The 23735-nt window shown below is 37.5% G+C and overlaps 1 protein-coding gene across 2 annotated transcripts in view; it reads left to right on the forward strand.

The window, feature by feature from the left end:
* CCNYL1 (cyclin Y like 1) overlaps positions 1-17038 on the forward strand; it is a 34350-nt gene extending 17312 nt beyond the window's left edge. The window contains exons 4-10 of one of the 2 annotated variants that reach the window (XM_090282968.1): positions 750-850; positions 4580-4615; positions 6714-6765; positions 7581-7700; positions 11385-11551; positions 15177-15339; positions 16500-17038. In XM_090282968.1, the coding sequence (XP_090139094.1) occupies positions 750-850; positions 4580-4615; positions 6714-6765; positions 7581-7700; positions 11385-11551; positions 15177-15339; positions 16500-16610 (750 nt within the window). In that variant the 3' untranslated portion in view covers positions 16611-17038. The remainder of the gene's footprint in view (positions 1-749; positions 851-4579; positions 4616-6713; positions 6766-7580; positions 7701-11384; positions 11552-15176; positions 15340-16499) is intronic. The other variant, XM_090282972.1, reaches the window with a different exon arrangement.
* The last annotated feature ends 6697 nt before the right edge of the window (positions 17039-23735 follow it).

Raw genomic sequence — 23735 nt, forward strand, 5'->3', positions numbered from 1 at the left:
GAGCAGCGTGAGTGAGGCAGGGTTGTGATGAGTGTCAAGTTACTTAGAGAATAGAAAGGATGGACAGCATTCTTTGAGGCTCTCAGTTGAGTAATGTAATGACAATCTTATTTAAACATGAAATGAGAATTAAATTCTCAGAGTTGTTTTATCTGTGTTTTGGATGTGAGAGAATCTTAAAACAATACTCTCTTATCCTCCAGATAAGGGAACTTAGACCCAGAGAGACCTTGACTCACTAGCTTGTTAGCGAATGGGCAGCTCTGGCACACACACACCTTTGACTCTTGTGTGTTTTGTCACACTGTCTCCTGAACTAATATTTATTACTGGCTTTCATTTACTACGATGAACTGTTCTTGCTTCAATATTATGTGAGGCATTATGTTTTATTGCAGTAAATGAATAGTAGAAATATAAAATCTTAGCTACTTTTCATTGCTTAAGACAACACTGAGATTCTAAACTTTTTACATTATTATAAAGGGAATTTATAAGGGTCTGCCATATTTGATTATAGGTACCATATCAAGGGCAGCATTTTGTAATCATTCCTCAAATCTTGTCTGTGGAAGTTAAGGTATCTAAAGGTTTTCCCATAGAACTGCACATGATATTACACTCAAGCAGTTCATGGAGTATAAGAAAAATCTTAATGCTTAATTGTTTGACATTTTAACCAAGGAAAAAACACACTTTTATAGGTTTAACTTACTGTGACATTTTCTTCTATTTCCCTTCCCCTTCAGGTATCTCCAGGGCACCTTACTAAAAAATATAGCTCATGCTCAACAATATTTCTAGATGACAGCACAGTCAGCCAGCCTAATCTTAGAACCACAGTACAATGGTGAGTACAACTAGGTTGCCAAGGGCTGAGTGACAGACCCCCTTATATGAAAGGCATCCTAGCCATATATAATTTCAGTCATTTGATTGTCCTTTTCAGCGATCAGGTTAAGAAACTGATGCCAATTACATATTGATTTCAAGGACCTAAATATGAATTTTCAATTTTAATTTTAAGTTTAGAGTGGATGGAAGAAGGAAAAGCCAGTTAGCAAATAAGAAATCCCAGAAAAAGTACTCCTCTATTTGATGTATTTCTGTTGTTAAGACATTGTTGAACATAATAAAAAGGAGAATTGCTTTTTATTGGATGTTTCTAGAAAGAATATTTCTTTATGAGATGTAAGCCTAAAACAATGTGTATGTACTACTTTGGAAGCGACTCTTGGAAGAAGGAACAGCTTGTCCCCTCCTGGCACCAGAGTGTATATGCATTTAAATTTAATTGGATTATGTCAGATTTTCTCCATCGTACATTTTTTTCCTATACTATTTCTGTATAAAAATTCACTTCTTCCTAGCCCCCAAAGAGGGGGGAAATGTATCAAGCCAGTCTTAAGGAATAACTTTTTAAGCTAATTTCTATATGGATATTATTTGCTCAACTGACATTTTAATCTCATAGATATATTAAATTTAATTTTGTATATGTATAGATATATAAATATCCAAGATACTGTATCAATCCACATACAAGAAAATCTCAGCAGAAAAAAATGAGAAAGGTGAAACTTTGAAAACACAGCCATAGTCAAGTTTATTTTTAAGCAATCAAACAGTGTGTCATGATGATGAAAACTATTCATTAAATTCTGGGAGCACTACATAGTCCATAATTGGAGATGCACTTTAAAAACACCCTAACAGGAACTCTTCAAGCATATTTAAAAGAGAAAAAAAACAAAACAGGATGTAGAGATTCTTGACTCCCACTGGGTTTATTCAGGGAACATTATCTGTGTCTCCTTGGAATACGTGTGTTAATTTTCCAGAACACAATTTGGGAAATGCTATCTGAAAATATTAATAGTCTCATCTCTGGTTTTATTTTTCAGTCTTAAAAACATAATTACCTTATAAATTTAATCTCGTTCTAATGCACCAGCTTTTTTTTTTTTTTGCTAATTACCAGTAACTTCTACTTCAATTAAAAATAGCATGTTCACAGTCATAATAATGTGACTTTCTTCTCTTATAACAATAGTTAATATCAGTTGGTTTCAGCAAAAACTGAGCCTTGTCTCTCTCAAGTTCTGAGCTTTGGCACTTATCGAGACTAATCACTGAATATTTCTGTTCAGCCAAGACACTAAATCCATGAGTAAAAAAACCACTGTACTTTGGCTGCACTCTGTAGCTTCTTTTGAATTCAAAAGATTCTGTTGTTACAGCATATACATGAAAAGTAGTTTTAAAGGTTAACTTTGCTTAGTCAAGTAGGTTTCATGCTTATTTCTCCAAATTAGTTTTAATTCTTGGAAGTACAAAAAGTTTTAATTTGTTCTCATTAAGTTTTGAATATAGTCATTCAGTACATTAACTACTGGTGAAATAAAAGTTTACTGAGAAAATTAATAGAGATAATTGGCTTTTAGGGATGATTTTGAAAAATGTTTATCATGGGGTTGTAGTACATTGTTCTCAATGGGGTGAGTGAACCTTATTAGAATCACTTATGCAACTTTTCTCAAAATACATGTCTCTCAAAACATGCATTCCATCCCTCCTCCCAACACTCTCACTCTGACAAGCTTTTTGATAAGCTGGGGAAGGATGTGAGGCATGATTGTATGGACAGAAGCGTCTGGGGGATTCTGATCTTAACCTTAATTCATGAGTTCCCAAACTTTGCTGCACATTGCAATCACCTGGGGAGCTTTAAAAACAATCCCAAGTCTTCCCAATGCTATTTAAATCAGAACCTCTGGAGGTGGAAGCCTGGTCGTTTTTAAAGCTCCTCAGGTGATCCCAGTGTACAGCTATCTTGAGTGCCTGCCCCACGTTGGGCGCCAGATGAGGCGGATGTACCTCATACACCCTAGGCTCGGTTGGAAGTCGCTCTGTACAGCAGAGGCTTTGTGACCACGGCAGAACAAACTTTTACCCAGGACATTTCATTATGTCTGGGGGAAGGAAGTTGACTGCTCTCTCTAGTGGAGAACAGTGATTAGACCTTCTTCCCTCATGCCTTTTATTGAGGAGGATACACATGAGAGATGCAAGGTTAAGATTCATAAATCATCAATAGTTTGGAGGCGTTAGGATTACAATTGACAGTAACATTACATGTGCTAGTACAGAGGTACTGTGACTAGTCTGCGTCAGGGTCTATTAAACATCTTGACGCCACACTGGCATTAGGTGTAAGGTTTCATACATTTCTTGCTAGAGATTGTTTGTTATATTAAAAGATAAGCAGAGCAAGTTCTAAAGCATAATAAGCATTCTTTAAATCCAATTCCCATGGGAACCCTCTGAGTGGCTTTTGGTTATGTCTCCCGCACAGCCTTACGTTGAGACTTAAAGACAGGCGCGACCAGAATGCTGGTGGTAGTCATGCTCAGGCCGGGGCTACAATTCCCTAAACCACAAGGAGCGGTTCCCTACACAGCTAAGCTTAGGAACCACTGCCTGGTTAGAGTGTAGAAGGAAGAACTGCTTCTCACTATTGGCGGGACCTTGACCAAGTCAGTTTTAAGCCTTGGTTCCCTTATCTGTAAAATGGGTTGTTGAATTAAATGTTATCTAAGGTTCAGTGGTTATTTTCATCCTTGAAATTTTACACTTTGAATTCTGTGATTTTAAAATCAATTTGAAGAGGAAACTATTTGAAGCACTATAGAAGTATCCATCTTTGATACTAAAAATGGTATAGGCCTTTTTTACAAGTGCTAAAATTCTAGGGATCTAGTTATAAAATTCAGATTTGCCTTCCCTCAATTATTTTGAGCTTCATTTTAGACACTGAGGACAAAAGGAGAAGAATACGTATGACTTAACCAGGAGAATCCCTTTGTTGTCTAATACACAGCATCTTTGAGTAACTTAGGATACAGTATTTTTCACAGTATCTGAGGACTTACATCTGCTCATTAATATTTTATTTATACTAATTTGGAAGTAATTTACTAAATATTACACTGCGTAGTATTCTACATTGTTAGCACTGCTTATTTCAGGATAGCTAGAGACCTGTTGATCTTGTGGATTCTTATACTTGCTATAAAATTTTCTGACAATTGTGTAAAAGTGATGTTAAATGATTTATTTGGTATAGAGCTCTTTATTTACATGTAGGGAAATGATAGGAAATGGGTGGGTAGGTGGATAGTGACCTAGATCAACCGAAATGCAGGGCCTCACAACTTCCTTTTAAAAAAAGCACAAAACCTACTGTATAGCTTAAATTTAAGCATGTGTACAAATAAATATAAGTTGTACAGGATGAAAGGTTCTAAAGGGCAAATAACAGGAAATATGTAATAACATATAATAATTAACCAAGCATGTCTTCTAACAGCATATTACTTAGCATTGGGTTCTCCTATTTTTTCTAAAAGCCAAAGAACTAAAACAAGGGGGAAAGTACCGATATGATACTGTTCTGAATAAGGATTTCAGGGCCACTGGGAAGCTGGGAAGGTCTTCCCCCAACTCTAACCCCTTAAAAAAATGTTTTCAGGCATAACATACTAAAATCAATTATTCCAATTTTTTTTTTCCTCCACAGTGTGACCTTAGCAATATATTACCACATAAAGAACAGGTAAGTTTTAAAACCTGCCTTATTATTCTAGCTAATAAGTTTACAAGATACAAAGTTTAGTGTTAGGCAGTAACTGCAGACATTGGAGTCAGCTCTAGTGCTTTTATTACATTATTGAAGTGAGTCACTTGTTTTTGCCGTAGGACTCTTAACGCTTAAGTTATTGTGGATCCTTATGAGTATTTGTATTAGAATTTAAAAAATTATAAGTCCATTGTATGTTAAAACAGGATTTTTATAGCACTCTTGAAACTTTGAACTAGATAATGCTTTGTTGCGGTGGATTGTGTTGTGCGTTACAGGATATTAGCAGCATCCCTGGTGTCTGCTCCTGCTCACTAGATGCCAATAGCACCCTCTCCCCGCTCCACATCGTGACAGCAGAACATCTCTCCAGCCATGGCCAAATGTCCCCCCAGGGACAAAATCAACCCATGTTTGAGAACCATGGTATTAGCATAGTTTTTTATGAAAAATAATTAATTTTCACAACAAAAAAGTTGAGCGGAAAGTGTGTTTATTTACATTTTTGCAAATCTCTTTAATGTCTGCCTTCATAGAAGGCAGCTGATTCTCATGCATACTCTGTCTTTAGTCATTTGCCATTATTTCTGTCATTTCAATAATTTGTTTTGAAGAAACAATATAAAGACCCAGTCTCATTCATGTACCTATATATGGCTATAAAAAGGTATATTTCTAAAGCCTTCAGATAATTGTGGATATTCTTTGATACTATACCAAAAGTACACAAGTGCTGGTTTCTTAAATTAGTTACAGTGAAATTTCAAATCATATCTATGAACTTATAGTAGGTACTTTGTTAAAATAATACCCATTGATCTATTTTATTTGCTTAATGGATCTTTTACTTGTACATGATTTTATAATAATATTATGCATTGATCACTTGGAAAGTTTGGTTCACATTTCTTTATAAAGTGTCAAAAACTTTTGTTAGTACAACCACTAGTCTTATCAAAAAGGTCTTTAAGTATTGAAAAGCTGTGAAGCTCACAAAAAGAAAGTACAAGTTTTTCCAAATTCCGATTTTTAGCTTGATAGCTTGAATTGTGTCATTGGCAACAAATATACAAGTTATTATTATTTTTTTTGAAGTGACAGGCTCACTTTCTGTTTTTGAGAGAATGACCATTGTACTATTAAAATGTTATTCTATGAAATAAGTGGCTTCTTCAGGTTACAGTTAAGTCAGAAGTTATTTTCCTTAACAGAGCCATATTTCAGTATGCAGCAGAACTTAATGCATACTTTCCACTTATTCAGAATATAGAAAGAAGGATCAAGGTTTAATAACACTATCAGTTTTTACTGATTTACTAAGGATGTTTTTAAGTAAAGCAGATTTTTTTTCAACTGCAAGTGACAATGAAGAAGACAGTGACTACTAGAACAGTTTGGTACCACTGCCTTGAGTCATACTTAGAAATCAGTTTTACTCACTTTTGTTTTTACACAGTCATTGCATATGTTGGTATGAAAGCAGGCAGTGCCTTAATATTCCTATAAACATGGTTTTGACCTCATGGGGCCTCCTGAAAAGGGTCAGCAGAATATACTTGGAGAACCATTGTTTAAATGAGCAGAATGTATTAGGTGGTGAACTTTTAAATCAAAAGACTGGTCACTTTTAAAATAAAAAAGCAAGTTTTTAACTCAAACTAAAATAGAAGAAGAAATACATAATAAGAATATAACATAGGAAACTAAAAGAGGGAAAAACATGAATCTCATATTCATATGAATTAAAATTCTAAAGACATTATTGCCTACTACTATTGCTTTATAAAATGTTCTTGTGTGTTCTATTCTGAGGTTAGAGGAACAGCAATATATTTTGTTGGAGAGTCAGTGCTTATAAAGGCAACTCTGGTCATTGTAGAAAAGATTTCACAGAATTTGATATGCTGAGTAAAAAGCACTCAAAAAGCCCTCTTACAGAATACAGGAACAGAATTTGTGAACTGCTTTGTGGAAGGTTACACTCCTTTCCCGCCCCGACTCCTAGCAGACGTGTTCCTAAGGTATTAACAATTTCTGAATTAGTTTTTTTATAAAACACATTCTTATTTTTTAGAGATGCAAATAGATCCTTGGATATTTTTGATGAGAGATCACATCCACTCACAGTAAGTGTCAGTTTTATTGAGATTGTATTTTTCTCTCACACAGCTGTGTTTATTTCATGCTGATTTGTTTTGAAATTAATTACTAGAAGAAAATTACTTTCTCCAACTTCAAGTCAAAATCATCTTTCTTTAAATCTTCTTCCCTACCCCATGTTGTATCTAATTATTTTACAAAACGAGTGTTGTAAAGGGGATACGTTAGTAAGAAATGAGTTGCAGCTTGTATAATTAGTAAGAAAATGTACCCCCAAAACACAAAATGTATCTCTGTAAGATAGTTTACAGTAGTATCAAACAATATAAGTATTTGTAAATAAATTTAATAGATATGTTAACATCTCTATGAATAAAATTAAATTAATATGACAGAAACTTACAAATTCCTTTCAGATGCTGTATAGCAACAAGTGGCTGGTGACTACTGTATAAGACAGCACCACCGTAGAGCCTTGTGGTTATAGGGGACTGAAAATGTATTTTCAGAGTTGATTGCAGAGAAGCATGACATGCTGATCAAGACTTCTGAGCCTAAAAATAGTTTACATTTAGATAGAATTCTACAGCGGGAAGGTGGAAAGGAACATATGTAAATTTTCTGAGGCTGTGCCTGTATTTTTCTTTAATGAATGGTGGTGAATATTGAACCACTATTGTTTTTTAAGATTCCATTGTTTATATTTAAAAGACTAATAAGACATGATACCCATTAAAAACTATTTTAAGGAGCATGTGAGCACAAGTAGAAGACTGCTATCATAAGAATACTTTACCTTTCTTCAGTGGATACTTATAGTGCTTTTTTTCCCTCTTTTCAGCGAGAAACTGTTCCAGAGGAGTATTTTAAGCATGATCCTGAACACAAATTTATTTACAGATTTGTTCGTACTCTTTTCAGTGCCGCACAGCTAACAGCTGAATGTGCAATAGTAACTTTGGTAAGAGAGTTGTTCTTTCATAAAGCATCTTCTCCTGTCTTGTACACAGGGTATGGTCCTATTAGAGAAACCTATCAAAGGACATAAAATACACACATTCAAGCTTAAGAATCATTGTGATTTAAAATATTGCTTTTCTCATGACAATTGCAATTAAAGGCTACAGGTGTGCTGGTGGGGTAGGTTGGGGACAATAACAAAACCATCTGGTCCACAGGCAGAGACTGAGTGTAGGTCTAAGCTGAGTCCCAGGCTGTCTTCCCCGGGCAGTTCTAATGTGTGTCTTGATTGAAAACTATAGCCCTAAATTTTCTGTTCCTCAGATGATGGGTGTTAATCCAACCCTGCTGTTTTCTTGTGCCTGCCTGTGAGGTTGCCCAGGATTTTAGTGCCCGTAGTACCCAAAACACTTTGCTAGTTGGCTGCTAAGCTATAGCTAGGTAAGGACCCTTATATCACCCATATAGAATTCCTGTGGTAAGATATTGTTATTGGAATAATAAGTCCTATTTTAGGGAGAAGTGGTTAGGACTGTATTACTCCTCCCTACAGCAAACCTAAAGGAAAAGTCAATGGCATGGTCTGGAGGGAAAGAATACTTAGATCATTGCCGTCTCCTTTAGTATCCAGTTAAAATTTTGGAGACGCTTGTCCTCCTGAATAGAGACCCCTCAATGGCCACTGGATCAGACACAGGCCTTTTCATGGAGTTACCAGTTGTTTGGAGTGTTAGCACATGCTGGAGAAAGGCAGGAGTGCTGCTTCCATGTAGAGAGCTAGGTCATCCAGGAGGGAGAGCATCTGGGTTGGAAGAGGCGGAGTTCTTTTAGACACGTTAAGCTTGATGTTCCTGCGACAGCAGGGTGGCAGTGTCTAGTAGTCATTTCAATATATGGAATTAGAGCATGAATCTGAGCTAGAGGTAGGGAGTTAAGAGAAGCTGTTCACATGCAGAGAGAGCATGTGACTCAAAAGTGATTAGAAGAGAGAATAGTGACAAAGAGTAGGTAGGTGTTCAGTGGAATGAATAACTTCTTGGCAGCATTTAGCATTTTGACCACACTCTTGAGCCTCACTTATATTGGCTTCTAGTTGATTATTCTCTCCTGGTTTCCCCACCTTTCTAGCCACTGCTGCGGACTTGTCCCCTAAATGCTGATAGTACTTAGAGATTTAAGTGCTGATATAGACTAGAGAACAGGCTCATTAAAGTTCTTGCCTTTATGAAGCTTATATTCTAGTGAGGAAGACATAAGTATGTTTTAGTGCGTTTTTAAAAAGATAAAGCAGGATAGGATGATAAAGTGATGACAGGCCATTTTAGATAGAATGATCAGGAGGAGCCTCTTTAAAGAGGTAATATTTGAACTGTGCCCTGACTGAACTGAGGAAGATAAGGAGCTCTGGCATTATAGGCTCAGGGGACAAGTGCAAGATTCTGAGACAGGAGCATGCTCTGTGTGTTCAAGGAACAGTGAGGGGTGGCCATTGTGGTCAAGAGTGAAATGAAGGAAAGCATGTGGGATGTGGGGGCACAGAAGGGGAACATCCTACCTTTTAGGACCTTGAATCCTTGCAGGCCACGGGAATAAGTTACATTTTTATTTGGTGGGGAACCTTTGGCAGACATTGAACAGGGCAGAGTAGTACTCTTAATTAATGAGGCTCTCCTGGCTGCTTTGGGGAGAATGGACTGTAGTTGGGAGGCCTCGAATCAGGAGGCAATAACTGATACAGGTGAGAAGTGACAAAGAGAATAGGAAGTGTGGTGAGATTACCAATGATAGGGAGAGATAACAAGAATTGCTAACAGATTTGAGCAGGCTAACGCAAATGGAGAGTTTTGGCCCCAGCAACTAGGTAAATGGCAGTGCCCTTTATGTTTTTAGGGAAAGCTTGAGGAGTGGAGAGTTGGGATGAAGAGCTCTGGTATGTATGCTTGAAGGCACCTTCGCAATAGCAGTTTCAGTAGAGTGATAGTAGCAGAGGGCAGGCTAAAGTGGGTAAAGGAGAGAATGGGAGATGAGAAAAAGCATCCGGGCAGTTAACTGAGCAAAAAACGAGAGGAAGCATTCTACGGGAACAACAAAACACATCAAATTGGGAAAAATCTCTGGCAGACAGGGAGGATTCTTCAAAAAGGTAATTGTGGGAACAGTGTTCTGCAGAAGGGGGATCAGATGGACTTCGTGGTAGAAGGGTTAGCTTCAGCAAGAAGAGAAATCTCAATTCCACTGACGAAGGAAGGTGAGGGGTATGGTTGAATGAGTGATGGCACATACCAGGTTTGCCATAGAGATGACAGGAAGTTGAGAGAATGCTAGTGTTATGTAAGTGCCTCTAATTATTTCTGTAAAGTAGAGAGTAGGATACCTGAGAGCACTGAGTTTTGGGAAATTGGTGCAAAATTTCTCTAAGGATATATAATGTTCAGTAATTCATTTTTGAAAACAGTTGAATATGGAGAATATTGGCGGATCTGAGCTGTCAATCTGATAACCTTCAGACAGTAAACATACTCTTTAAAATTGGACTTTTTTTCTTTTTGTCAAGTGGCATATATACTCTTCTGCAAAGCACCCTTTTGGGTAACAACAAATCACAGCTTACCTCTATAATCTTTACTGAGCTGTTAACTTCGCCCAGTTTCTTTGTAGAGTAGACATTTAATACATGTAAAAGAAATTGTGAAGTTTCCCAAGCTACCTGGTAGGTTTAGAAGAGTACTGGGGATGAAGAGACTGGCAGCTCTGTTACTACCAGAATTAACTAAAGCTTCAGATTATGTAAGACAGAGATGAATTTCATTAAATGATAAGAGATATGGACATTAGGGAATATGAGAAGCCCTGTTCTTTGCATGCATGTGTGTTCCTTGCAAAGGCACGCAGTCTGGAACACCCGCCGGCTGTGCAGCCCACCCTCCAGCACACCTGTGTGTGCTGCCTGTCCTGCTGCACCGCACTGCCGCCACTGGGAGGCTCCACTGACCACCAGTTTTTATCTTCGGCCTGTGCCACAACAGGACTAGTTACTGTGAAAAGAGGGTATAGGGGGATAAGTAAGGGAAGGGTTTAGTCAAAGAACGTGTATAAATGACTCATGGATACGGACAACGGGGAGGGATATGATTGCGGGAGAGGAGGTGGGCAGGGTGGGGGAGAGAAATGGGAAAAATGGGACAACTGTAATTGAAAAACCAAAAATAAAAAAAATTTTGAAAAAAAGGATATAAATGTACTCAGCATTACCAGAGATTTACATGTTGAAGTATTACGAAAATCACCATATAACTACCAGCCAGGTATGAAACATTGCATGTGGTAGGCACGCAAGTATTTGTTGAACTAGTTGAATTTACACTGGGCCTGTATATGCTGTTTTTTACAAGTGGAAAAGTAATAACACAATGCATTTCTTCATGATGACCTTTGCTAAGATGTACGTTCATTCCTGTGACCAAAAATTGGGCTGGAAATTCACATAGGCAAAGTAGGCAATAGAAGTATCTTATCTAATTTGCAACTGTGACTTGGCCTCTGGCTTTGGCTAGCCATCCAGTCTCTGAAGAAACTAAGAGTAAAAGGCATGTTAAAAAAATAGATGAAATCTGTCATTCCTAACAGTTCTTATCATAGCACTTAAACTGAACTAAAATGAAAAACCGGTGCTCTACTTTTGCAGGTTTACTTAGAAAGGCTTTTAACTTACGCCGAGATCGACATTTGTCCCACTAACTGGAAAAGAATTGTTTTGGGAGCCGTTCTTCTTGCCTCCAAGGTTTGGGATGATCAGGCTGTATGGAATGTGGACTACTGCCAGATCCTCAAGGACATTACAGTTGAGGACATGTGAGTTTGTAAGGTTTCAGTGAACTTTATAACCATTTCCCAGTACCTCATTTGCCCCAAAAAGTTTATATGTTAAGAAATACTTGTAAAGCTTACTTTGTGCAGAGAACTGAAATAGGCATAAAATTACCTACTTCTTCCTATCCACCTTTGGTATAACAATTCATATTCCTCATCATTAAGTAGGTCTTGATGTGTTATTGTTGTAATAATTGGTTTGATAATTATTTCTCTGGTGGTTTTTGGCAAACATTTTACAAATACACTACCAGAACAACAGTACAGTAAATATCTTCATAGCCACCTACTAATTCTAGTCCATTTTTAAGGGGCATACATTTGGCTCTTGAAATAAATGTCTTAGGAGCACTAGACTGTTGAGAAGTTATAGCTCAGACCTGAGTCACATGTGGTATATTTGCTTTTACTGGTCTTTTTATATGAAGTTCTGTTGTTAAAGAAACCATGACCAGCCTTGGATGGGTAGCTTAGTTGGTATTAGTATCATCCTGATATGCGAAGGTTGTGGATTTGATCTCTGATCAGGGCACATACAAGAATCAACCAAATAAGTGGAACAGCAAAAAAAAAAAAAAGGTAAGAAACCGTGATAGGAAATTAGCCACAGCCCTTACTGGTATGGCTCAGTTGGTTGGGCATCATGGGCATCATCCCACAAAGCAAAAGGTGGCTGGTTTGATCCCTGGTTAAGGCATGTGCCTGGGTTGCGGGTTTGGTCCCTGGTCAGCGCACATGCAAGAGGCAACTGATTGATGTTTCTCTCTCTCTTTTCCTCCCTCCCTTTCACTCTAAAAATGAATTTAAAAAAATTTTTTTTAATTGAAGAAAATTAGCCATATTTAAAGGTTTCATCCCTGTCCTCTCTCTTGCCCATTTAAGAATTGCATGTGTTTCAAAATAAGTCTGATGAGTTAGGAAGTTCCTACCTCTCAGGCAGTTGGAGAAGCATCACTGGGCAGTGCCTGTCCCATTCAGGTGTCTCCTGGAGCACTCAGCAACCACAGCAGTGCATTGTTGGGAGCGGTAGGTTAACTACAAGGCTGCTCCTCATAGATGGCACACTGACATGAGAGTGAGACGCTAAACAAGGGCATTTGACCTGGCCACGGTGACTGCTGTGAAGGGCCAGGCCCTAAGGGTGGTAGGCAGGATAAGCCACAAAGGTATTTCCCATAGACTCAAGCTGCCGACTTGACAGTGGAAATATCTTGGTGGGTGGCATTTAGGAAAATATGAAGAACAGCTCTTGATAATATTGAGCAGCATAGGAAGAACAAGATCATGAGAGGTAGTGGCAAGAGTTTGTATCCTTTGCTCGTTATTCTAGATCAGAATTACTCAGAATTCCCAAGTGCATATTTACAACTGAAGTGAGACCAAGAGAAGGGACCAGTGATTGTCAGTAGCTGTCAAAGTGGCTTTTGGTGCAAACATGCACTTTGATAATAGTGTAAACTGAGTAGGAATGGTGGTATTGCTGGTGGCCATCTTAGCACACTGTGACAGCAAATAATGAATTTGAAACAAATGGAAGTACTTTTGAAAGTTGCAGGAGCTACAGTGACTTTGATCACCACTGTCGTGAGTCTTCAGACTGGTTCCTTGAGGGAAGGAAAATTTGTAATTATGAACACTAGCTCCACCTTGATGGCAGCTGAAATTTTCTCAAAACCTGCAACTGAGTTGGCTGGGGCTCTGGTTGTAGTTGTAACACCAGAGAACATGCAGGGCAGTGTGTGGGTTTTCATAGGTGTGAGCTCCAGGGGCAGTGGAGGCAGTGTGTAGCTATGGGGAGACTAGCTGTAAACATGCTTTTTGCGTATGAACAGAGAAACATCAGGAGTTTTTGTTTATGGTTTTAGAAATTGGAAGGCATTTCAACAGTGTTTAGTATACATGGGTTTCATCCCCTGCTGTTGACTGTTTGTAATGGTTTCATTTTGGGTCTAAATTGAGAAATTGGTGTCTATCAGCTTTTCCTTAAAAATTTTCAACATCTATGTGTCTTTTTAGAATATACTTCCCTTCAAAAGAATAGGTTAAACTGAGCAGCTGCTATTCAGAAAATTTGCTGTGCCTGTAAATGGTATGCTATTCAGACCTCTAGCCATTGAAAAAGCAACAAAAAACCCCAGAAGATGCATATTCTGTAGGCATAATGCTTTTCTTCTGTGATTAAACCTCTATTAATAGACATGTTAATCCTATGAAGTACTGTATTTCTACACAATTAAAATGTAGTAGTGAAGAAAATATAAAAGGGGTAGTGAAGTGTATTTATTCCTGTAGTAAATTAAGTCCTGATTAGCTGATTATCAGAACATTATCTGATTTACATTTCTATAGACTTATGGCCATATGAATAGGAAATTAATTTTGGAGATTGGTTCAGTTGGGTTTAAAGTTCAGTAAATGAGAATATCCCATCTCTGCTCATATTCTGACTGCTATCCATACAAGAGAACATCAAGCCTTTGTTGACCTAATGGATAAAATATTAAAACCTTAATGCCAAAGACAAAATATGTTAGAAAACAAGCCTCTCATGTTTGTTCAGGTATTTATCATTTTTATATAATTAACTATCAGGGGATTACTGTGAAAGTAGTATGAATTACTCTAATTTTATATTTAAACACTTGGCAGGTGACAGCAGTATGGTCACAAGAGCAAAGGACTGCTCCAAACTTCCTTTCCCACTTTAATGAACTCCCCCCTGCGGCTGTGTCCCATTCTCTCTGGCAAAGGACGGTGAATGCTGAGCGTCTCAGGGTTTCATAACCAACATGGGAGAAACACTGTTGGAGTTTGAGTCCAGAGCTCTATCAGAGGTCATATCATCAAGTGGGTTTAGATCAGCCAAGATAATCTATCTTGAGTCTTTCTGCCTTCCAGTTTAAAAAGTACATCCTGTGCTATCATAGTGACAATTTCTCACCCCAGTAAGAGTAAGGTGAACAGAAACTTGTATTATGCCCTCTGACATTAGCCCCATGCACTGGGGCAGGGGGAGGGGTTCCCTTTCCCATCACATGTGGCTTATTTATTTATTTGAGATGAACCCTTGCTGCCTTGAGAGTTTTCCCCCTCGGGGATAATAGCGGTGGCTCTCAGGCATCCATTTGTTGCCGTGGTGATGTGCCCACTCCTTTTGTTGGTGCGTCTTTACTTCAATAAGCCCCTTCCTGTTATCGGTCTGGTGAAAATGTCTGCAAGTTCTTCAGAGCTAATAAACAGCACACATCACTCCTTTCATCTGATCACTATAGTGGGGCCTTGCAAGTGAGCGAGGAGCATGAATCGAACAGCTGCACTAATGGAACTCTGAAGAAGGAGCCCCGAGTCAGCAGAGTCAGCAGCACGGGTGCACGGGGGGCCATAGCCGCCTCGCCCTGGTCCCAAACTCAGAGTGCTGGGATGCAGAAAGGACCACAAGTAGCTGTGCCTTGTTGGAATATTAGTGTATTCATATAGCTGGGGCGCCTTTATTTGTTTCCAAATACAATTTAGAGCCATCTTAGAGCTAAGAATGATATTTTTGAAGATAGCCCGGTTGGCTAAAATTGTCCTGTGTTGGTTTTGTCTCCTCCTCCTCCTCCCCCAGGAATGAGATGGAAAGGCATTTTTTGGAGCTACTTCAGTTTAATATTAATGTTCCTGCCAGTGTTTATGCCAAATACTACTTTGACCTTCGCTCCTTGGCAGATGACAACAACCTGCCTTTTGTATTTGCACCTCTTAGCAAAGAAAGAGCACAGAACCTAGAGGTAAGGCTGTGGAATCACTAAGCGGGGTTCCTGTCAGTCACCAAAGCCAGCATCTGTGGAGGAATCATATTAAGTGATGAGGAAAATAGAAAGCTTTTAAAAATTAACACATTGAAGAAGAGCTTGTTGTAACTCTTCCATATGTCCAGTGTCTTTTATGGTTTCTACAAGGATCCGACATTATAAAAAAAAAAAATGACAGATCTCTTCTGTGACCATAATTCAGAATATTTTAAATCAAATTTAATGTTAATGGTTTTCCATTTGACCTGTTCTTAAAACCACACAAGAATTTCTTACATCTGTATCACTAATCATATCTGCATACATAATCTACTTACCACTCTTAATTCAGTTTGCAAATTCATGTCTTTTTTATATATATTCCAGTTCAGTCCCATGAGTTTATTAGACAAAGCATTGGTGGCCAACCTGAGAAACATACAGTATATTTAAAGTGTATAATGTGTGTTTCATATACTGGTTATAGAAAGTACATGGGTTTTTAATGGGAATGGTAAAGTACTTGGGATAAAGTAATATTTATGGCTTATGAGTTCTGGTGAGTATATGAAATTATTCACAACTGAAATGGACACTTCTGTGGTACCTTGGTGGTACTTTAGAATAAGACTTTTTCGACCATAATTAATGTGCAAATAAAAGTTCCCTAGGGTGGTTCACTTAGTAGACTTTTCCTACCGTGCAATAAATTACAACACATGCCTGCCTCATTAAAATTTGCTTAGAGTATATAATAACTAATGAAGATTGGATATAATTTGAATAGCTGGGTAAACACTGATTTTGCCCAAGTGTGTGTTCATTATGTTTAAGGAACACAGGCAACAGATGATATTGCTGTTAGGAGCCTATTACGCCATTGACATCTTTGGGACCCCGATTTTTAAATAATTCTAAGCTCCTCTTGGCTCTGGCAATCTAATCATAGCTCCTAAAGGACTTACCTTGGTGTATTAGCAGGAAGTAGCATCCCAGGAACCTGGCAGTATAGACCTCAGCTACTCAAAGCAGCAAAAACTATGAACTATGTAAAGGGGAGTGAATGTATGGCTTATCAATGATGCTTTTTTTTAAAGGTTGGAACCCTTGTTTTTTTTCATTGTACCTGTATTCTATTATATGATTGCCTTTCCTAGGCCATTTCCAGATTGTGTGAAGACAAAGACCTGTGCAGAGCTGCAATGAGAAGGTCTCTGAGTGCTGATAATTTTATTGGTATTCAGCATTCTAAAGCCATCCTCTCTTAAGGGAGAAATGAGAGGTTGTAACATTGTGAGCCCCTCATCTACAAGGACTGGAAAAATACCAACCCACCTTCTCAAAAACCAGCAAAGTTAGTCCCTCATCTAGGAGGACTGGAGAAATATCACATCTCCTGCTCAAGAACCAGCAAAGTTAGTCACTCACCTAGGAGGACTAGAGAAATATCACCTCTCCTGCTCAAGAACCAGTAAAGTTAGTAAGACAGACATCAAATTGAAGAGACTCATGGACAGCAAGTACTTTGCTGGTAGGAAAGAATGGGACCTTGTCAATGCAACACACTCTTTGTCCTTTAGTAAACAATTACAAAGCCACTCGAAAGCAAAAGCTTCCAACCCACACACAGATATTTGCTTACAGTATAGGCTGATAACTGTCAACTGTGTGAGGTTTTTTTTTTTTTGTTTTTTTTTTAATTGAAATTTAAATTTTGAAACTTGAAAGACACTAACTATATATAACTTTTATGTCTTTCCTATTTTTCTGAACCACCCCCTCCAAAAAACAGAAACCCCTCTCCCAACTGAAAAGAACCGCCCCTAATTGCTGCATATTCCTTTATAATCAATGCAGTATTACCATTAACACATGGGACTCCTAACAACTCATTAAGCCACTTAGCAACAGACTGTAGCATTGTTAGGTATTGAAGGATTCTTCCTACTACATCATGGAAGCTGCTAATTATTGGCAATCAGTTTAAACCGAAAAGCTGCTGAATAACATGTAGTCATTCAAATTCTTTGCCAGCACTACTTATTAGCATATTAGCATGTTTGGGGTAAGAGAAAGTTTCAGTCATTGATTATCTACTTCTATTGGGTCCACACTACATACTTTAAGAACTATAATGGGATTTAAAAAAAATATATATATATATAAGGATTCTTCTTGTTTTCTGATAATGCTTCTTTATTAAGTAAATGTATCAGAAGATATTTTCATAATTCCAGCTAACGTGGTGGTCCAGTGATAACAATTAGATAATGAAACAGGTGTTCCCCAAGTATAATACAGTGTGCTTGGGCCCTCCAGGGCTCCCCTGCAGAATATAAATGCCACTGACTCACAAAACATTTGAAAGTTTAAATTTCTATTTCTTGTAAACTTAGTTTTGTAGATTGTAAAATGACAAAGATTGGCTGAAACAGAAAAGTTTAATATTTAAAATTTTAACTTTTTGTTTTAGCCAGTCCTTGCCGTCTTTAAGAGGGAGCCAAAACAAAAAATTAAAAGTAAAAGCTTAATATTTAAAATATACAAAACTAAGTTTAAAAGACATTTAAACTTGCAAATGTTTTTTAAGTCTGTAGCATTTATACTTCAAGTGCCAAAAGTTAAAATTGCACTAAGACTTGAGGGGGATATCTTGTATCTCACAGAAATGCCCTCTTTAAAAAATAAACCTTTGCAAGCCATCATATAGGTTATTTGTATTTTTTTCCTTTTTTTCTTTTTTTTGCTCAATCCCTCCACTTCCAGCCCTCTAACATCCGCACCACCACCACCACAGCTGTCAGCCTGCTGTCTATGAGTGTCTCTATTTTGCTTGTTAGTTCATTTTCGTCATTAGATTCCACCTGTGAGTGAAATCATATGGTATTTGTCTTTGACTGGCTAATTTCACTCAGCATAATGCTTTCCAGGTCCATCCATGCTGTTGTAAAGTGTAAGATTTCATTTTTCACAGCAGAGTAGTACTCCATTGTATAAATGTACCATAGCTTTTTTACCCATTCATCTACTAATAGACACTTGGGCCACTTCCAAATCTTGGCTATTATAAATAACTCTGCAGTGGACACAGGGGTGATTAGATGGTAACATTCGTTTTCTCCCAAGGTTGAAACGTGATAGGTCTGTTTTGATACATACAAGGTTCTTAATGGTTTAAATTATAACTTTGAGGATATATAATTATGGGTCTCTAAGAATAGCATATAAGGAAACGTCAGTATAATGGATTAGAAAATTTTTCACAGAAGAAATAGAAATGTAAATCCAAATAACATAAAGCCAATCACCCCAAATAAAATAAAAATGGTTCTTTGCAGGGCTGTGCTGTATACCTGCTTTGATCATCAAAGTTTTGTTTCTGTTTTTCTAGATTTGGGAAGGAAGATTATAAGGAACAGTGTTAATTCACCTGTAATAAATTATAAGGAAGTGGCCCCTAACAGTGTTTTTAAAGCAGGTGATAGGAAATAGCTCTTCTGTTCTACATTTTGAACTTGGCTGTAGGTGTCCCATTTTAGTCTTGCTATTTAAGAGGAAACATACAAATTTTAGGAAACCTTAAAGGGCAGGGAGTTAAGTAATCAATCTTATTGAAGATTGGTAAAATGTCACCTAAACTTGAAATATGTTTTAAAAGTAATGTTCTCAACTACGTGGAATCTTTCTCCTACCTACCTTCTCAAACATATTCCTAGAAACTTTGCCTATAAACAAAGCATTTCTGGGCCAAGGAATATGTTCTCTCAGTATACAAGGCTTCACATTATATCGAGTACTGTGGGTTCCATCATTTTTAAGGACAAACAAAAATAACGGTATATAAAATATTACAATCTACCACCTCAAAAAAAAAAAAAAAAAAGCAAACATTGTTTATGGAGTTCAGAGTTTGGAGACTTAAGTATTGATTGCAGTTTTATTTTGAAAAGAATGCTACAACTTATGTGGTTTTTCTTCCTCATGTTTATATTAAAAGAAAAGCTAATAAACCCTATTTTAATTAAAACATGTCTAGTGTGTTTGTAACTCTTATGTCTGTGCTTTACTTACATGTTTTCAGTCAGCTCTAATAGTGAGGTCTTAAAGCATTTTTAACTGACCATAAGTTGGTTTGATCTTTGCCTCCAAGATGTAGTTATTTGTTTTATGTTCTTTTCAACCTAAAGATAATTTACTACACTTAAAATCATTGGCCACAGTACTCGGTGGCATAGTGCATTAGATGGCATCTTTGAATAGTTCATTATTGTGCCGAGAGGGAAAAGCACATTGGAAGATAAAATTAGGTAAAACATGCCAGAGAGAAAGGAATTACAGGAAAACTAGATCAGAATGTGAGTTGAGTATTTCAGGCAATTAAACAGATCAGAATATGGAAGAACGAACTAGAATTGTGGTTGCTTTAAGGAGGGTGACTTGAAGCAAGCCACATAATTTGACTTTAAAAATGCAACTTTCAGACTTAATTTCAGATAGAAATATAGAAAATTCTCTTCCTAGTTACTCAGCTTGAGCTAGTTTTGTTATTTAACTCCCTAAGATCAAATTTTATCACTTGTTCTTGATAAACTGCTGATTAAGATAAAGGATTGATTTAGTTTAGAAGCACAAAATAATATATATCACATATCACTGTAAGATAGTTTGTATCCCATAGTAATGTCCTAGCTGCTAAGTAGAAATGTTGACATATATGAGTGTCTGTTTTCAGGAGTGAGTTGGAATAACTAGAATCACTGAAAATTGGTCTTTCCCCTTTGGCTTTAATTCTAGAAGGCAATATGGCCATTTTGATAAATGGGAAATTTAGTCAACTTAGGTTAAGAATATAAACATCACCGAAAACGAATAGGATCTCTGATAGATGCTGTGGGGCATGGAAATTAGTTCCTGGTAGGGTGGTAACTGACAGTTTTCTCAGGGTTTTATATCTGGGAAGGGTTTGTCCCTTAAGTAAGAAGATTATAAAACAATATCTGACTACCTTGACTCAAATTTATTTATTTTCATTCTTAGTTTTGTTTTCTTTTTTTCCTATTGGAATACTGACCTCAATGAAATTTTAACTAGTATATTGTGACCTGAACTTCCAAGTTTTCATTACAAGACAAAGGTCTGAAATATGTTTGAACAAATTGCCATTTTTGTATGTCAAAAATCATTACCTATCAATAATTTCATATGGTTCATCTTAAAACAACAACTTAGGGCCCACTGTTTCTGGTTAAAGAGAAATTTCTTCCATGCTGTATCAAATTCCAGCACGGTCCTTTCTTTAATATTTATACTTACTATGTCCGATATGCCCACACATTATTGAAATCCAGCAGCACTGAATCCTGGTTTTGTAACAGCTTGTGGTTCATTTCTTGGTTTAGTTTCCCTATGTCTATAAATATACTATTCCTTGATTTAAAGAAAAAAATGCTGAAGCCAGTATTTACCAGAAAAAAATTCACTCTGTATTCAGGTTATGCAGTGTTTTTGGAAATGTTTAGCTATGGCATGTAGGTTAGCTAAAACCTTTCGTCACCCAAGCCTTCTCCCTAACCACATCTAAAAAGACTAGACTGTTCCCTCACCCAGAAGCTGCATTCTTGAGTATAGGGCTACTTGGAAAAGCACTTGACAGCTGGCAGAGAAATCTCCCGGGTATGTGTTAGTTTCAGTGCAGAATCTGCAGATTATATCCAGCATCTATCAACAAGTGAAGGATTAGATTACCTAAAGTGTTCACGTAGCCACTTAGCGACCTGGTCAACCTGCCACTGTGCCAGCAAGCAGTACAAAACATCTTGGAGTCCTTCAGCAAGGCCTGTGCCATCTGTTTGGTTTCTGAGGCAATTTCCACTCAACTCTTTTAAATGGGTTTGCCAGATGAGAGACCATGTATTGTGAAATAAACTCAGAGAATACCAGTTTGTGGTTTAGGGTCTGTAGGGCGCAGAACGAAGTAGGAAAGTGAAATAGTTGAGAAATGAGAGGAATCCACAGTCAAAAAAGGTTAACAATCTAAAAAATGAACAAGTTAGGTGATGATTATAATTGCTATGAAGGGAGCTAAGTAATTTGAATGATTGGAGAAATTTCAGTGACAGCATCAGAAGTTATCAATATTATTTACTTCAAGACCTCAAATGATTCTGCCAGCATTTTCTTGAAACATCTATTATTTCATCTTACTCTTCTCAGACCTACCAAATCTCAATTCCTGGAGCTGAAGCCTAGGAATCTACATTTTAAGTAGCCACGAATGATTTGTACGCAGACTTAAATTTGAAAACCTCCCTTTCCATTCCATGTTCGAACAGCTTTTTCCTTGCTTTACCTTAATGTTTTCTTAGCCTGACTTAATCCTTTAGGTCCTCTGAACCCTAAGATATGAGTATTATTACTATCCCCCTTTCACAGACGAGAAAACTAAAGTACTAAGGAGTTAAATAGTATATCCAGGATCACACAGCCCGTAAATGGTGGAGCTGGAATTAGAATAGTTACTCTAGCTCACAAACCTATGCACATAACCATTCTCCTGCTTCTTAACCATGTTACCATCCATGACAAATTAAAGAGCTCTGCAATTAAATCGCTAAAGGAAGCATCATTACCATTAATATCTGGGCCCACCCATTTCTCCAGCCATTTAAATTCTAAGAGTCCCTTTGTGCCAGCTTGTGACTTTACCCTTTCCTCCCTTTCCATTTGGGGGAAATGAGCCATGAGAAAGCACTGGGAAGATGTGCCAACGAGAGTCCTGTACAGGTAAGGCCCCAATGCTCTTCCGTCAGGATCCAGTTCAACTACTATACTGTATTCCCTTTTCCCAATTTATGAACCAGTGTAATCATGTCCCCGCACTCGCTCTGACGCTGAATTATATACTCTCATATTGAATGTCTTACCTCCCCTACTCTAAACGCTTAGTTACCTATCTTCTCCCATACTTATGCCTCAGAGCATTGCTGGAGAGTGAACATACCAGGCATTCATGAGGTGGTGGTGGTTGGTAGAGTGGTAGCTAATCTGCATCTTGCCAAAGCAGCAGTCAGTAAGGAAGTACCTACTCTGACAACAGTATCTCAGGTTTACTAAGCATCTGTCCACATTTTCAGGGAGGTGTCAGCTTGAAATCAATTTCTATTATCTGGGTTCCCTGACTTATATTTATGGCTTATCAAGTTGTGTGTCTAACTGGTGAATACTGAAGAATTTGGGGAGTTCCTGTGCCCCAACCAGAGACAGAACACCAGCCATCTACTCCAACAGGTTTAGGAGCAGAGCAGCGATTTTCAACTGGTGTGCAGCAAGAATTTTTAAAACATTCGATAACTGACTACTTAGGGGCACGGACCTCTTTTCCCTTACACTGTCAGATTTAAAAAATGACAGCAGCCAACACAACAATAGCCATCTGGTGTGACTGCTGTCTTGAACCATAAATAGATCCTCTGAACCCTAAGATACGAGTTTTCACAGATGAGAAAACTAAAGTAATAACAGGTCAAATAATATGCTCAGGTTAAATTACATGTCTTATAATAGGTCATATAATTGAGCTACATCTTATTGGTCACATTGAATAGGTTGCATCTGATTGGTTAATTTCTGGTACCAGAAAACCTTGTGTACAATTATAGGCACCTGATTTTTTAAAGTCATTTTGGAGTGAAAAGCATAGGTAATTACTATTATTTGTAAATCAAATTACACCTATTTTTTGTCAGATTGGCAAAAAGTGTATTTTTTGTTGTGCCACCAAATTTTAGTTATTAGTTTATGTGCACTATGAGCTGAGAAAGGTTGAAAATTGCTGGTGTTGAGTACAGACAAGAGGGTTGATGAAACAACAGTCTCAGGCCATGTCTGTGTTCTTAATGTGTTTCCCTTCATTTCTTCAAGTGAATCATGAAACAATGACAGGATCAGCAGAAGAAACCTATGAAGTATATTCAAGTAAAACAAGTTTTCATTAGTTCTGTTTCTGGTGATTGGAATTTGCTTTTCTTATTAATAAAAACATTACCATTTTAAGTACACCTGAGAAATCTGATGATGGTGTTAAGACTCCACATATGTAGTTAGATACTCTTAGAAAGCAGTGTATCTCCATAAAAGCACAAGGAGAAAAAGACTTGTACAGCATCTTCTTTTTTCTTTTTTTTTTTTAAGGTTTTATTTAATTTTAGAGAGAGGGGAAGGGAAGGAGAAAGAGAGGGAGAGAAATATCAATCGGTTGCTTCTCACACACACCCCAACTGGGGACCAGGCCTGCAACCCAGGCATGTGCCCCAAATAGGAATCAAACCAGAGACCCTCTTGCTTTTGTGGGACGACACCCAACCAACTGAGCCACACCAGTCAGGGCACATCTT

Source organism: Furipterus horrens, unplaced genomic scaffold (genome assembly GCF_987537825.1).
Source record: "Furipterus horrens unplaced genomic scaffold, mFurHor1.1.pri manual_scaffold_1, whole genome shotgun sequence".
In the NCBI taxonomy this organism is placed as follows: Eukaryota; Metazoa; Chordata; class Mammalia; order Chiroptera; family Furipteridae; genus Furipterus; species Furipterus horrens.